Source organism: Vipera ursinii, assembly GCF_947247035.1.
Source record: "Vipera ursinii genome assembly, chromosome: 10".
NCBI classification, from domain to species: domain Eukaryota; kingdom Metazoa; phylum Chordata; class Lepidosauria; order Squamata; family Viperidae; genus Vipera; species Vipera ursinii.
This window is the reverse complement of record NC_139520.1, coordinates 13,338,386-13,353,410: the sequence shown is the minus strand read 5'-3', so window position 1 is coordinate 13,353,410 and position 15,025 is coordinate 13,338,386. Positions and strand designations below refer to the sequence as shown.

General features: G+C 48.0%; 2 protein-coding genes across 4 annotated transcripts in view; one reads left to right on the top strand and one right to left on the bottom strand.

Moving 5' to 3' along the window:
• Positions 1-15,025, bottom strand: part of PDP2 (pyruvate dehydrogenase phosphatase catalytic subunit 2) — a 259,441-nt gene that overhangs the window by 49,799 nt on the left and 194,617 nt on the right. The window lies entirely within an intron of this gene.
• On the top strand, positions 949-13,736 carry E2F4 (E2F transcription factor 4). Of its 2 annotated transcripts, XM_083370327.1 has the most exons (10): positions 949-1,155; positions 3,791-3,900; positions 4,659-4,822; positions 6,452-6,493; positions 6,791-6,852; positions 7,784-8,066; positions 9,013-9,204; positions 10,097-10,144; positions 10,673-10,717; positions 11,110-13,736. In XM_083370327.1, exons 1-10 carry the CDS (start codon positions 1,027-1,029, stop codon positions 11,223-11,225), a joined length of 1,191 nt encoding a protein of 396 aa, XP_083226453.1. In that variant the 5' UTR covers positions 949-1,026; the 3' UTR covers positions 11,226-13,736. The 2 variants fall into 2 exon arrangements, with proteins under 2 accessions (XP_083226453.1, XP_083226454.1); XM_083370328.1 differs by lacking the exon at positions 10,097-10,144.

Below are 15,025 nucleotides of genomic sequence, written 5' to 3'. Positions count from 1 at the left end.
AATAGTTGCAAGTGATAGGGAAATCTAGTATCCGACTGCTGGTAGATAGCAGTGCAATTAAGTTACCGTCTGAAAGTAACTCCCAGATAACTCTAGGCATAACAATTCACAAGCTTAATTATTTCTGCTGCATTTCTGGGTGGGAAGCAGAGTTTTGAGAGCTAAGAATGGTGTGGAAAATAACACGGGTACCGCTATGTAGAAAGGGCCTAACTGAAAATATTCACATATTGTGTGGTTCTGTTTTGGAGCCTTATCTACTCAGATTGGTTAAATTATTTTGTCTGAGAAGGAAAAAAAAGCATCTTCAACTTATACGGTAATAGAATGCAGGACACCTCTCTCTTCTCTTGATAAAAAGGGAGGAAATTTACAAAGGGGTTAAGAGTGACCGGCTCAAGGTCACCGAGCTGGCTTTGTCCTTAAAGCGGGACTACGGTAGAACTCAACTCAGGACTTAACCACTACTACACTATTAACTACGATTGTTCTATTTTCGTCCTGCCTTTTGTCCAGTTCAGTTTGTCAAGCCCTTTCGGCTTCAGCTTTCAGTCCACAAGCCTTTGGCTATGCCGGCTGGGGATGATGAGAACTGTATTATCGCAAAGCATCCATGCTGGCTGGGGATTATGGGAACTCTGCAACCCAGCAAGACGCTCGTTTGTTTCTTCACGATCAAGAATTGCAAAGAGGGAGGGCTCCACCGGGTCTTTTCGTCTCTTGGCCAGTAGGCGTCGCTAGAGAGAGAGAGAGAGAGATTGAGAGAGAGAGAGAGAGAACGCTCTCTCTCTCTCCGCGGAATAGAGGACAAGGCCAATCCGGAAAAGCCGGTTGGTTGGAGGGGGCGGAGCTTCGAGAAGAGGGCGGGAAGGCGGACCGCGAGGCCCCGCCCTCTCTCTCTCAAGATGGAGACCCTCGCTCCTCCCCTCCCGTCATGCCCCGCGGCGGCCGGAAGCGGCGGAGGAGGCCAGCGCGCTGGGATCCGCACACCGGCGGCGGCGGCGGCGGCAGGTGTGAGCCGTCCGGATGGCGGAGCCCGGGCCGCAGCCGCCGGGGGGCGCGCCGAGCCGGCACGAGAAGAGCCTGGGGCTGCTGACCACCAAGTTCGTCTCGCTGCTGCAGGAGGCCAAGGACGGCGTGCTCGACCTGAAGCTGGTGAGCCCAGCGGGAGGCGCGGGTCGCGGGGGCGGGCGAGGCGAGGAAGGGCAGGACCCGCGCCTGGAGAGCACCCCGCTCCCTCCTTCCCTCCTCCTCGGGGAGAGCCGCCGGCCGCAGTCTGCAGGAGACAGGACTACAAGGCCCATCATCCTGCGCGGGGGCTCTCACGCCTTCCCCGGCCAGGAAAGGGTCGGGCCGGGGCTCTGCCGCAGCCTCCGAGGAGGCACACACACACGTGTGTGTGTGTGTGTGTGTGTGTGTGTGTGTGTGTGTGATTTGCTGGCCGGTCTTCTCTCCCTCCCACCAGTTCGGAGGCCGAGGACTACAAGTCCCATCCGCTGCGGCCGGGGGAAGGACGCTGCAACCTGGAAAGGGGTGCTTGGTGCTGGTGCAAGGCCGGGCGAGGGAGCGGAGGGTGCTTGGGAGAGCAGGGGAGCGGGCTCAGCCTGTCGGGCAGCAGCATCCTTTGCCCGGCGTGTGGCTTTTTCCTGTGTGCACGCATGTGCGCCCATGCACAATGTTCCCTGTTTAGTCATATGGACACGGCTTCTGTTTGCGCGTGACTCAAGTCATTTGTCGGGCTGGGCAACGACACCTCTGGTGCGCTTGGGGTCTTCAGTCCATCTCTACCTGCAGTGAGTGAATAGAATAATAACTTTATTGTTGCTTTAAATCAGGGGTCTTCAAACTTGGCCCTTTTATGACTTGTGGACTTCAACTCCCAGAATTCCTCAGCCAGCAAAACTGGCTGAGGAATTCTGGGAGTTGAAGTCCACAAGTCATAAAAGGGCCAAGTTTGAAGACCCCTGCTTTAAATGTACACTAATCGGCATACATTAAAATGAAACTTCATTGCCTTCAGCTCTCAAAAGGGCAACCACCTCCAATATACACTGCATAAACGTGACAAAGGATTATGCATGTACACACACACACACACACACACGACACAGGAATCAGACAGCCTAGTTTGGATGTATACATGTACATGGCGAGAAAAAACGAATCCTGCAAATTTACGAGATGGATGGCATAAGGAACAAAGCTGTTGCAGAATCTAGTAGCCCTGCTAGAAATAGCTCCTTTCTCTCTCATCCAGCATCAGTGGGGCCTGGGTGGCATCCTCCCTGGAGTGGGATTGCTTTTGTTCTTTTCCCCACTTCTGCCAGCTGGTGGGAGCAACTTTCTTTCGCTTTTCTCCCACACCTCCCGTCTGCCACCTGCGTGCTTGCCAAGGCACAACCTCAGCCGAATGGCAATGGCGGCGTTGGTGTGGATGGGTGGGCAGCAGCGAAGCCGTTGCCTGTATTTAGCCTACTTACAGGTAGAAGAGGTTCCTAATGGTGAGGAAGAACCGCGGGACTTGCAGGAGCTTTGGGTTCCTGTACATGCTGGGGGGGTTTACTTTCCGTAGAAATCTTTTATTCTGCTGCATTATATGGGAACGAAGAGTCCCAAGCTTCTTGAAATTAAGAAGACGTTGTAGCAGGGGAGTAGATTTTTTTCCCCTACCCAGGAGCATACATAGGAAACCTAGAGCAAAAACCTGGGCAGGAAGTTGCTTCTTGTACTGTGAACCACAGCTGGGGTTCAACAGAGCATGGGTGACATATATGACTGAATCCCCATGTGAATCATAGATGGGAAATGTGGCCCTTTTGATACTGAACTTGTAGCCTCCTTCGCCAACAGCCATGCTGGCTGGGTCTTGAGAGTTACAGTTCAAATCTGGAGGGCCACAGGTTGCTAGCCCTCTGTTGGATAAATTAAAATAGCAGCAACTTGTGGTTTCTGGACGGTATTTATTATTCCAAAAGGAAACAGTCATAGGAAGTGTTACCATGCCACTTAAAATTATCACGGTAGCACAAAACCTGATGTGTGTTTTATTTAGAAATAAATCCATTTGCAGCTTCTAAGGAAGTCAGATCCAAAGCATAGTTATGTTACTTTTGCAGTGAAAACAGTTCTTTGGCATCATAAAAATTTAATCTAGAAATCTTATACATTTCTATTTATCTGTGGGTAATTCTGCTTCAGCTAATAGAAAAGTGTGTTGTGAATAGATGGTACTTTCATCTAATGTATTGCAGGAAAATAAAGTAAGTCAAAGTTCACTGTCATTTCAATATCTACATACCTAGCCAGGATAAAAGAAAAACGATTCAACCATGTCAAGTAATGAATTAAATTTGCACCAGTATGCTGGAAACAAATTAAAATGGAATCCAAACAAATACATAGAAAGCCCAAGGAATAAGATTGTGGGCCATTCTTGACTAGCGACCGTTGTTGCTGAATTGACAAAGCAGTAAGCACGTTAGTCTAATCTGAGCAATAGTTCATTTTTGTATACGATGCTCCATTTTGTGGCTGTTGCAGCTGCTTTGTACAGTGTTAGATCTGGTGATAACTTTTGACAGTTTCATACCACAATACTCATTCCTAAAACAGATCGGCACTTTTCAGTTTTAAAACAAGACCGTCCTGAGCGATTGAGACAGAGTCCTTAAGAAAGTTCACAAACAGGGTATGATGTAATTAACATAGCTTTTGTGTTGTGATGGTCCAGGTATTTTTTACACTCTGGTGCCTTTGAACTCACCTCCTTTTTGTTTGTTTGCCTTTGCAGGCAGCGGATACTCTGGCAGTGCGGCAAAAGAGACGTATTTATGATATTACAAATGTCCTTGAGGGCATTGGACTAATCGAGAAGAAATCGAAGAACAGTATTCAGTGGAAGTGAGTAGTGGGAGACGGAAACCCTAACGCTAGCTTCCATTGGAAGTCCTATCCTGGCTGCATTTGCATCTACTGTTAGCCAGTCATATGTGTGCATCAGAGGCAGAACAATTTCTCTGAACAGCTGTGGGGTGTCTGTGGAGTTTCTCAGTCATGCTTGTCCCAAAGGTGCTTTTTCAAAAGGCAACTGGGCCTTCTTTCTTTTTATTTGAAGACGTTTCGCTTCTGTCAGAACTGAAGAAGCTTCTCGCATGAGAAGCAAAATGTCTTCCTCAAGGAAAAACCAAAGTCCTGTTGCCTTTTCAAAAAGCAGCTGAGGATGTGTGTGTGTCTGAATGTTTCACTGAAGCCAGCTGTGGAAGAACTTTTATCAGTAGCTTTGCTGAGTAACTGTGGATCAATATCATGGAGTTCACTCACTCCTATTGCTTTGACCAGGTACTTGATCTTCCAGGGACGAGAACTTTTGAGAGTCTTTTTTAGGGGATTTTTTCCCCCCCAAGCCCCCCCCCCGGTAAATTATGAGGCAGAGAAGAACATTGAAAGGGGCTCTTTGAGTTCTCTCGTATGTGTGTTAACCGTGTCACTGAATTCTCTTTGGAAAAGATAGAACTAAAAAAAAAACCCTGGAAGGTGTTGTGATCACCATGACTTCTGCAGGCCTCGGGTGTTGTTAAGGCGGCCATTGATATCTGACTCTTTAATACATTGTGGAGGAGACCAATCCCTTGATTTCTCTTGTTTCCCGTTCTTGTCAGAGGTGTTGGGCCTGGCTGTAATACCCGCGAAATTGCCCACAAGTTGATTGAATTGAAAGCAGAGATTGAGGATCTGGAGCATCGGGAGCGAGAGCTGGAACAGCAAAAGATGTGGGTCCAGCAGAGTATTAGAAATGTCACCGATGACGTACAGAACAACGAATATCCTTTGAGTCTGCTCTGGTTCTTCTTGCTTTCTTGCTCCTTTGAGGCTAAAATGCAGATCCTTTCCGATGATTCTGCTCTGGCCTAACTTTATGGTTCTTCTTCCTGGATATTTGGGGTGGCAAGTGCCCAGAATTCAGTCATGTTGGCTGGGAATTTCTGGAATTTGTAGTCCCAGTCTGAATGCCATTGGAAACTTTTTCAGCAAAAGAACACTACCGGAAAATCATTGATTATGCCAATTTGCATAGGGCAATTTTTTTTTTATGCAAGCTGAGTATTTTCTGATACAAAAGTTTCTAGGCAGGTAACCTAATTTGCATAGGATTATAGAAAAACCGCTAACATCAAATTAGAAAAAGCTCTTTTATCCCACTGTCCTAATAGCGTGAAATAATAGTGTTCCTTGTGTTGCAAATTAGTATCCTTTCTCTTATCCCTGCTTTGATTTTGCCCTAGTTCAGGGGTAGGCAACCTTGGCTTGTTTATGACTCGGTTTCAACTCCCAGAATTCCTGAGCCAGCTTGGCTGGCTTAGGAATTCTGGGAGTTGAAGTTCACGAGTCATAAAAGAGCCAAGGTTGCCTACCCCTGCCCTAGTTCTTCCTTAGATTATTTTTTCCCCTGTGTTGGTAGCCCGTTGGTGTATTTCCAGGGGAGAGTCACAATGAACAATACAAACTGGTTGGGCTCCAATTTTCCAGGATTTGTGGTGAGAGGGTAGGACAAAAGGATGATTAATTTTTAACAGGATTGAAACTTTTTAGGGTGTATGCTACATTTATTGTGTGTATCTATTTCGGAATGGCAAAATTACTACTGATTTTCAACCATGGCATTCCAATAATCTAGCAGTGATGTGGTGGAACTGGAGGCTGAAGAGCAAAGCTCCTGGAATCCTAACTTGTTTACCTTTGTCCTAAATGCTGGAAGATTTTCTTTTTATATACTATTGGAAGAAATGAGTGACACAGTGGCCAAGACGTTAATACACTTGCCTCCCACTCAGAAGGCTAAGAGTTTAGTCTTAGGCAGTGACAGATGTTTATCCAGGCACAAAGAGTAAATATCTGCTGCAAACTCTGCGTAGGCATCAGGAAGGGCATCCTGACAGTAAATGCTCAGCTCCATTCAATCACCCTGTCTCCACCCCAATAAAAAGGGATTAAAGGTAAAGGTAAAGGTTCCCCCGCACATGCGTGCTAGTCGTTTCCGACTCTAGGGGCCGGTGCTTATCTCTGTTTCAAAGCCGAAGAGCCAGCGCTTGTCCGAGGACGTCTCCGTGGTCATGTGGCCGGCATGACTAGACGCCAAAGGCGCACGGAACGCTGTTACCTTCCCACCGTAGTGGTCCCTATTTTTCTACTTGCATTTTTACATGCTTTCGAACTGCTAGGTTGGCAGAAGCTGGGACGAGTAACAGGCGCTCACTCTGCTACGCGGCACTCGGGATTTGACCCGCCAAACTGCCGACCTTCTGATCGACAAGCTCACTGTCTTAACCCACTGAGCCACCGCGTCCCTACAAAAAGGGATTACAGGGTTGTAAAAACAAAACAAAAATACTCTGGGGGAACGATCTTGCTGGATTCCAGAGGCGGTTGCTTTTTCCCTTAACTTCAGGAACATTAGCCTATGTGACAGATGAGGATCTCTGCAAGTGCTTCCCAGGTAAGGAGGGTGTGTCACGTGATCCCTAGGATCCTGCCTTTTTAATATAATTCCACCTCTGCAACGTCTTTGCAAGGAATCGGTTCTTCCCTGGATGTACTTAACTTTGATTTGCTTTTTTTAGCCTTCTGGGTAGAATTGGGAAGTGTGGAAAATGGGGAGAAACGTCCTGGCAATTAGGGACTGATTGTGCTCAGTTGTGCTCAGCTGGGGTTAGGAGCCGCGGAATGTATAATCTTGTGTTGCTCTCAACTTAGCTCTGTTTCCTGAATGCATCATTTTGGCCTCTCGTTGCAGGAGACACCCTGCTGGCTATCCGAGCTCCGTCAGGAACTCAGCTAGAAGTTCCCATCCCTGAGGTGGGTGTAGAAGTGTGGAGATGGCTAGCAGAGATCTCTCTTCAAGTGAGCAAGCAGCAGCTTCAGTGATTGGGGGCCTTTTTGCAGCCAAACCGATTCGACAGGTTACAAGCACAACAGAAGAAGGGAAAGCCCTCTGCAAAAAGTTACCAATCAAACATGGTATTCCAGAAAGAATAATAGTTAGATATATTCAAGAGCAGTCCAATTTAGCTTGATGTCCGGGGAATCAAGATGCAGAAGGAAGAGAAGAAAGTTAAGAGGGGGGGAAAATGGGTACCAGGAAGGGGGGAAAAACAGTGATAAAAAGAAAGCGACTCTAATCACCATCCCCATGAAGTCTTTTGTGGATTACTCCCGAGGAAATATTGCTGTTGTAGAAATATCTATTTGGCTGGAGGCAAGGTTTCCCAACAAGGAACAACTTGAAGACACATGGACTTCAACTCCCAGAGTTCCCCTGGCTGGGGATGTGTGGGAGTTGAAGTCCTTGCATCTTAAAATATGTTAAGGTTGGGAAACCCTGGCCTAAGAGGTCTTGATGGATTCAATTCTGGGCAGATCTCATGTTCAACTTTCCTACGGTCTCTAGTTAAAACAATGGCTTGCTCTAAGGTGCCTGGAAGTGTGCTGAGCTGACCCCCCACCCCCAATTCCGCTTGGCACTCCAGGCTATTTTCATCCAAGAAGCATGTGTCTGGATGTGGGGCTCAACAAATTGTGAGGGGCCTCTCCTTTAGTGATGATGGAGAAGGTTTGGGGTCACCTGTACATAGAGAAAGAATTCCATACTGACATCATGGTTTCCTTGCAACGTTGTGTGTTTCCCCAATTGTGATGACCTCAGGTGATGTCGTTGCACCAATACCGTCATCGTATATTGTCCATATACTTCACACACCGTGCAACCTTCCTTTTTCTTTCTCTCTAGGGTTTAAATGGCCAGAGGAAGTACCAGATCCACTTGAAGAGTAGCAGTGGTTCCATTGATGTTCTTCTAGTAAATAAAGATGCTTGGAGCTCTCCTCCAGTGGTTCTTCCCGTCCCGCCCCCTGAAGACCTCATTCAGTGCCAGCCAATCACACCCTCTAAGAAGCCATCCATTCCCCATTCCCAGGAGACATCACTTCCCAGCGGTGCCCACCCTCCTGCATCCGTCCCCAACAGCACGCAAGACCACAGACCTCCTGTACCCAAACCGGCCACTGTGGCAGGTGAGCTGTAAAAGGACGAGTGAAATTCGTTAAATTTAAAGGCACATTTTAAAGTGGACCAGTAGCCATGCTATTATGTTTGCTGACTCAGGACGTTTGCTCCCAGGGCACCTTCAAAAGGTGAGGCTGATCGCTATTAGATTAATTCTGTAGAAGCATAATCACATGAAATCAAGGATCACAATTAGGTTTTGTCCTAGCTGGATCCACTTTGTCCTTGCCCCGTTTTACTTGCCACTGCACAACCCTTATCTGAATTTCTGCTGTAGCCAGAATCTGGGATGGAAATCGCACAATGCTGTGTCCTTTCTTAGGAGGAAACAAACCCATCGAGCAAAAGGGTTGTAGGTTTATTGCGGGTGCTTACCTTTTTCCTCCATGGAAATAATGGAATCTTCTATGGAAAAGTGTTCCAATAGGCAAACCCTTCCTGGCCCTGCTTGCAGTCAGACGTATTCCAAGCCAGCCGTCCTAGGCGTGAAAGATCCCCCCGGGCAAGATTTTGATGGCAGCTCCCCCATCAGAAGAGCCGGAATGAGGTCAGCTAACCCTTCCAGAGAGATTTTCCCAGAGAAGGAACAGAATTCTGCTCTAAAAATAAAAACACTCATTTTGGAAATTGGGAATGTGAATGAGACGGGAGCCTGTTTTAACAGCCCCGCTTGGAGCATCGCCTGCGCTAAAAACGACCCTTTGCCGACAAGGCAGTGAATATCCACATGGCCTCCCCTGGGCTGGCGTAGCGTAATGGGAAGGTGCTAACTTGTGAGTTTCTTTGCAAGAGAGGAATTAGAGCTTAAAAGTACGTTTCCTGACGGTTGCTGTGAGAGTGCCAGCTGTTTTTGCCCCAGCTGTGCGGAATCCCATCTGGCACGATAGATCATCGAGCGGCATGCAAGTTTAAATAACAATCTTTAATCTTTCTGTGACCGTCTTCCCATTCCAGAGACGGGCAACCCGACAGCAGAATCAAAAAGCAGCGAGGAGTTGGACTCGCTTACCCCTTCGACGGTACCAGCCAGCCCACCGGCCGGGCTTGATACGCAGCCCCTCCAGTCCTCTGCCTTGCTGGACAGCAGCTGTGTCCTACCCAGTTCCTTCACCTCCTTTGAACCAATCAAATCCTTCCCCACAGAAAGTAAGTGCTTTGGGCTTTCAGCTCTCGGGTGGGCAGTTAGGATGGATCCGAATAGACCAGGGGTAGGCACCCTCGGCTCTTTTATGACTCATGGACTTCAACTCCCAGAATTCCTGAGTCAGCTACGCTGACTCAGGAATTCTGGGAGTTGAAGTCCATGAGTCATAAAAGAGCCGAGGTGGCCTACCCCTGGAATAGACAGACCCTGAGGCTGAGTTTGTTTGGCTCTGACCCCTGCATTGTACATGGATGGGGTGTTCCTAGTTTGAAGCCCATTGGTGCGTTTGACAGTGCGTACTGGCTCCTTTTCTCAGACGTTCTGCTAAAATGAAGCAGAGATGGAGGAAGCGATGAATAATCGGAGAAAGGAGCTGTGTAGGTAAGTGTTTCCCCAACCAGGACAGCTTTAAAATATGTGGACTTCAGCTCCTAGAATTCCCCCGCCGGCCTGAATTCCGGGACTTGAAGTCCACCCAGCTTAAAGCAGGGGTCTTCAAACTTGGCCCTTTTATGACTTGTGGACTTCAACTCCCAGAATTCCTCAGCCAGCAAAGCTGGGAGTTGAAGTCCACAAGTCATAAAAGGGCCAAGTTTGAAGACTCCTGTCTTAAAGGTTGGGCAACACTGCTGTAGACAACGGGAATCTTTGAGTGACATAAAAACAAGAACTCTTAGCAGACTGCAGTTTCTGGAATTTTGTCTTGGCCTTTTTCCCTACCTGGGCTCCCGTACGTGTTGGGATTACTGTTTCCAGAATTCCTATCTTTATTCCTGTGGCGAATTGCAGCCCCAAACATCCGAAGGACTACAGGATGGAAACAGAGACGGCCTGTGCCGTAACAATTGCATTGGTCTTTAAGATGTGCAACCTTTGTTCTTTTTTTTTTTCCAGTACTGGAATTTCCCAAAGAGCTTTCAGAAATGTTTGAGCCAACCAGAGGTGCGTTGTTAGTGTCCCTGTAGCAGACCTTGTTTGTGCTTTGCCTTTTTTTTTTCTTTGGAAGTTCAGAAAAGTTCAGGCTACTTTCAGCAGACTTGATTAAGGCCCTCTGTTGGGCTCTTGTGGAATAGCAACAGGAAGAAGCACTTTTCTTGGCTTAGGTCTCTGGTGCTGGTTTTCTGGTTGTAAGGAGGATTTTACGTGCCGAAAGATTAAAACATTGAAACGTGTTACTAAAGGGATATTTCATTTGGTTACATTCATACAGCAAACCCCCTCCCCCCCCCCCCCGGGGGAAAGAAGCAGCAGCTGCTAAAAATGGCATTGTTTTGATGTTGCTCGTGCGGGAGCCTGCAGAATCTACCCAATTACTCGTATGTAGTCAAGAGAGGAGAGAATTGAGACACGAGATAGAAGGAACTGGGCTGGAAGAATTACCCATCAATTTGGGGGTTATATGCACGGAGGTATTTCGCAAGCACGTAAACTTGCCACACATTCTTTTTTTTTTTTTAATTCTTCCCGTAGAGTCTGTGAATTCTGAGTTGCTCGAAGAGCTGATGTCATCTGAAGGTAGGAACCACATTTCTTCAACTCACAGGTTTGGAGTAAGGCCACATAGGATAGCAGGGAAAACTAGAGAGCGCAGCTCTAAACATCTGCCTTGTTTTGGTTGAGCGTGGCCGGCTGGGGACTTCTGGGAATTGTAGTCCACCTGTCTTAAAATGGCTAAGGTTGAGAAGCCTTGGGCTAAGGCAGGGGTAGGCAACCTCGGCTCTTTTATGACTCATGGACTTCAACTCCCAGAATTCCTGAGCCAGCTGTGCTGGCTCAGGAATTCTGGGAGTTGAAGTCCATGAGTCATAAAAGAGCCGAGGTTGCCTACCCCTGGGCTAAGGTGTGGGATTCCTAAGTCAGAGGCACAGGCCTCCCTAAGTGCCTCCTTTTCTCTCCCCCCCCGGCAGTGTTTGCTCCCTTACTCCGCCTTTCCCCCCCTCCCGGAGACCACGACTACATCTACAACTTGGATGAGAGCGAAGGGGTGTGCGACCTTTTCGATGTCCCGATCCTTAACCTCTGACTTTGGCTGCCAGGATGGACTTTGGGATACGGATTTATTTTATTTTTTTTTAAAAAAAAGAAGCGAACCTGTCTCGAGGGAATGTGCGGGAAAGCCCCCCCGCCCCCCCCCCCAAAGTCTTCATTTTGGATTATTTTGTCTGCTACTGCTTGAGTGAAACACAAGAGCTGCTCCGGTCTAGACTGAAAACCAACGAGGATGGGAGACTCGTCTCCAGCTTTTTTTTTTCCTTCTTCTTCTTCTTCTTCTTCTTCTTCCTTGGCTAATCTTGGTCCTGTCCTGCCCTTTCACTTGGATCCTGGGTGGGTCTCCTTCCCAGGCACCTGCTGTTGCACCTTGATGAACAGCAAAAGCGCTTCCTTGAGTTCCCCCCCCCCTCCCTAGCCTGTTTTGGCATCCCTGCACTGCTGGGGGCACTTTGCATCTCCCCCCCCCACCCCTTCTTCCTTCCTTTCTGGTTACCAACAGAACAACCAAACCGTAGCCAGGTAGGTTTTTTTTTTCTTCAGGAAAATCCACCTCTGGCCTCTCTTTTGGCTTGTTTGTAGAATTCAGAGGACGGGCGTTCTCTCTTTAGCAATTGTCTGCTTTTGGCATGATGGAATGCGGGCGTCTTCAGCCGCTCCCTGGATTGGTTTTCTGTGCTTAGAAGTGGCGTTTCAGGTCACCCTACTGGTCCATCTGTTAACACGAAGCACGAAGCCCTTTCCTTTTAGGCTGTGTAGACTTATGTGTGTGTGTGTGTGCGTGCGTGTGCATGCGTGTTTTTAAGGTGCCAGTTTTGCACAGTCACTTTCCTCCAAAGAGTCAAAACGGAGAAATGATTTTTAAAGGGTGCGCAAAACAGTTCAGGCTGCTGGCAACACAAAACCTCTTGCACCCTCGTCCTGGGTTGCGCCCGTCTGCAGCTGTGCTGCATCAGCAAGGGAAGAGCTGGCTGGGGCTAATGGGAGGCTTTGTCTCTCTCTCTCTTTCAAGGCCCCCGACGTCTCCATAGGGAGCCTCCGATGGAGGAGATTTGGTCACCCCTCCCCCCCCTAATAAAGTCTATCTCGATAGCTTGTCCTCCTTCCATAGCTGCTAGAATAGGGCTTTTGGGGATGCACTGGGGCTGCTGTTTCCCTTGGTGATTTGCTAGCTGCATTACGTTGACGGTCCGGTTGACGAAGTCCGACTTTTCTTTGGAACCTAGCCACGGGCTGCCCTTTCCCGCATTCTCTCCGGTGTGCACCATTGGCCTCTCTGTCAAGGACATGGAAGGAGCCCTCGCCTCCCCTATATCCTCCCCTCTGCACTTCTGAACATCTCTCCCTTGAAAACTCTTTATCCTTTTCACCGCCCGTCGGCATCTGGGTTACGCCACGTGCAAACCCCGAATTGTCACTTTCCCGATTCTCAGGCTTTCGCACGGGCTGCCCCAGTTGACAAAGGCCCACTGCCTGCAGTGCGGCTGCTGGGATGGGAAGGGTTCAGATCAGGGGTAGGCAACCTCGGCTCTTTTATGACTCATGGACTTCAACTCCCAGAATTCCTGGCTCAGGAATTCTGGGAGTTGAAGTCCATGAGTCATAAAAGAGCCGAGGTTGCCTACCCCTGGTTTAGATCCAAAAGGGGAGCTCTCTCGCATCCCGGCCCTGAACTGCTTGGCTGAAAATCTCTTTTTTTGAAGGGACTGAATGAAGTGTGCTTAGTATTGTGGAAGGGTTCGCGTGAGCGGGCAGGCCTGGTCCTGATCTCTCCTCCCCTCCCACCACCACCCAATCAGGGAATGTGTTTCTATTGTCCTTAAGGAGACCTAGGCAAAGCTGGGTGGTCTCTCTAAGAATCCGACTAAAGCCACCCATTTCAATCCTTGAGCGCTTTAAGACGATGGGTAGACTTCAACTTTCCGAATTCACCAGCTAGCCATACTGGCTGGGGAATTCTGGGAGTTGAAGTCCACCCATCTTTAAGCTGCCGAGATTGAAAACACTGGCTTAAAGGGTCCAGAGAAGAAACCTTTTGAGTTTTTTTCTGGATAGGAAACTGAATGTTGCTTTTCGCTTCTCCAGCCTAGGAGCATCGGTCTCTGCCTCCAGGCAGGTGACTATCTCAAAAAAATAATAAAACCCTCTGGAGTCCTGTTCACCTCTCTGGGAAGGACACAGATCCACCTCCAGGGTTTCTGAGCCGTTCTTCCAGCTGTGTGGCTTTCCCCAGCGAGTCATAGGACTCTCTTGCCTGCCTTCATTGCATCCCCTCCCTGCTTTTTGTACGTGGTTGGGCCTGCTCTTGCTTAGCAGCCAAACCTTCGTTTCTCTTTGCTCTCACCTTCTTGTGCTCTGACCCCCCCCCCCTTAGATGACATCCCCAAAGGATGCATAGAGGAAACGCTTGGGGTGGGGAAGGGAGAGAAATGAGTTTTGATTCATATAAAAAGATTATTTTTATACTTTTTTGCAGCAAAAGAGACTTGCCTGTAATATTTGTACAGTTTTTTTTTCCTGAGTGAATAAACAAACTTTCCAAAGCTTTCTGCCTCTGTTGTTTTCGAAGAATGCAGTTCATACCCCTCCGTAGCACATTTGCCATCTTTGAAATACAAAATATCCTGAGTGGAGACTATTTAAGATTTGGCATCTGACTGCCAGGCTCTTTTCAGGTAGCCTTTTTTGGGGTCCCAGGTGAGCTTATAAATACTTGCGGATAAAAGGCAGGAGTGGAATAAAACCCTGGATCCTACATAAGGAGCATACAAAGATGAAAGAACTGACATCTGCTTGGATTGAAATAACTATATGAGCCCTTAAAAAAGGATTCCAGAATTGAACTACTGAATGTAGCGCAAGATCTGGGGTCCAGTTTGGTGTAGGACCAACAATCTCTAGAAAACACACAAATACACTCCTTAATACACTCCTCCTCTGGTTGATGGAGCAGGAACAATCATTGCATCCAGAAAACATCAAGTGGGGGAGAGGAAACACAGGAAAATACTCTCCCTAAATTAGGGGTCTTCAAACTTGGCCCTTTTCGGACTTGTGGACTTCAACTCCCAGAATTCCTCAGCCAGGCATGCTGGCTGAGGAATTCTGGGAGTTGAAGTCCACAAGTCCTAAAAGGGCCAGGTTTGAAGACCCCTTGCCCTAAATAATGGTTTATTTGGGGTAGGGTATCTTTCTGTAAAGCAGAGATAACACACTGCCAACAAAAGTGCGTATAGTCAAGGCTATGGTCTTCCCAGTTGCAATGTATGGCAGTGAAAGTCAGACCATAAAAAAGGCTAAGGGCCAAAGAATTGAGGCCTTTGAACTATGGTGCTGGAGAAGACTCCTGCGAGTCCCTTGGACTGCAAGGTGATCAAACCGGTCAGTCCTAGAGGAGATCAACCCTGACTGCTCTTTAGAAGGCCAGATCCTGAAGCTAAAACTCAAATACTTTGGCCACCTAATGAGAAGGAAGGACTCACTGGAGAAGAGCCTAATGCTGGGAAAGATTGAGGGCAAGAGAAGAAGGGGACGACAGAGAATGAGGTGGCTGGATGGAATCACTGAAGCCGCAGGCGTGAGCTTAAATGGACTCCAGAAGATGGTAGAGGACAGGAAGGCCTGGAGGAACGTTGTCCATAGGGTCGCGATGGGTCGGACACAACTTCGCAGCTAACAACATTTTCTTGTGTCATTGACTCTCCCACTTGACATGTTCTGGATGCAGTGATTGTTCCTGCTCCATCTCCCAGGGACAACATTCCCACCTCTACTAAAGGATACCAAACAAAGCAAAATTTCCCTCTGCCTCTTTGTGATTTGGCAAAACCCAAA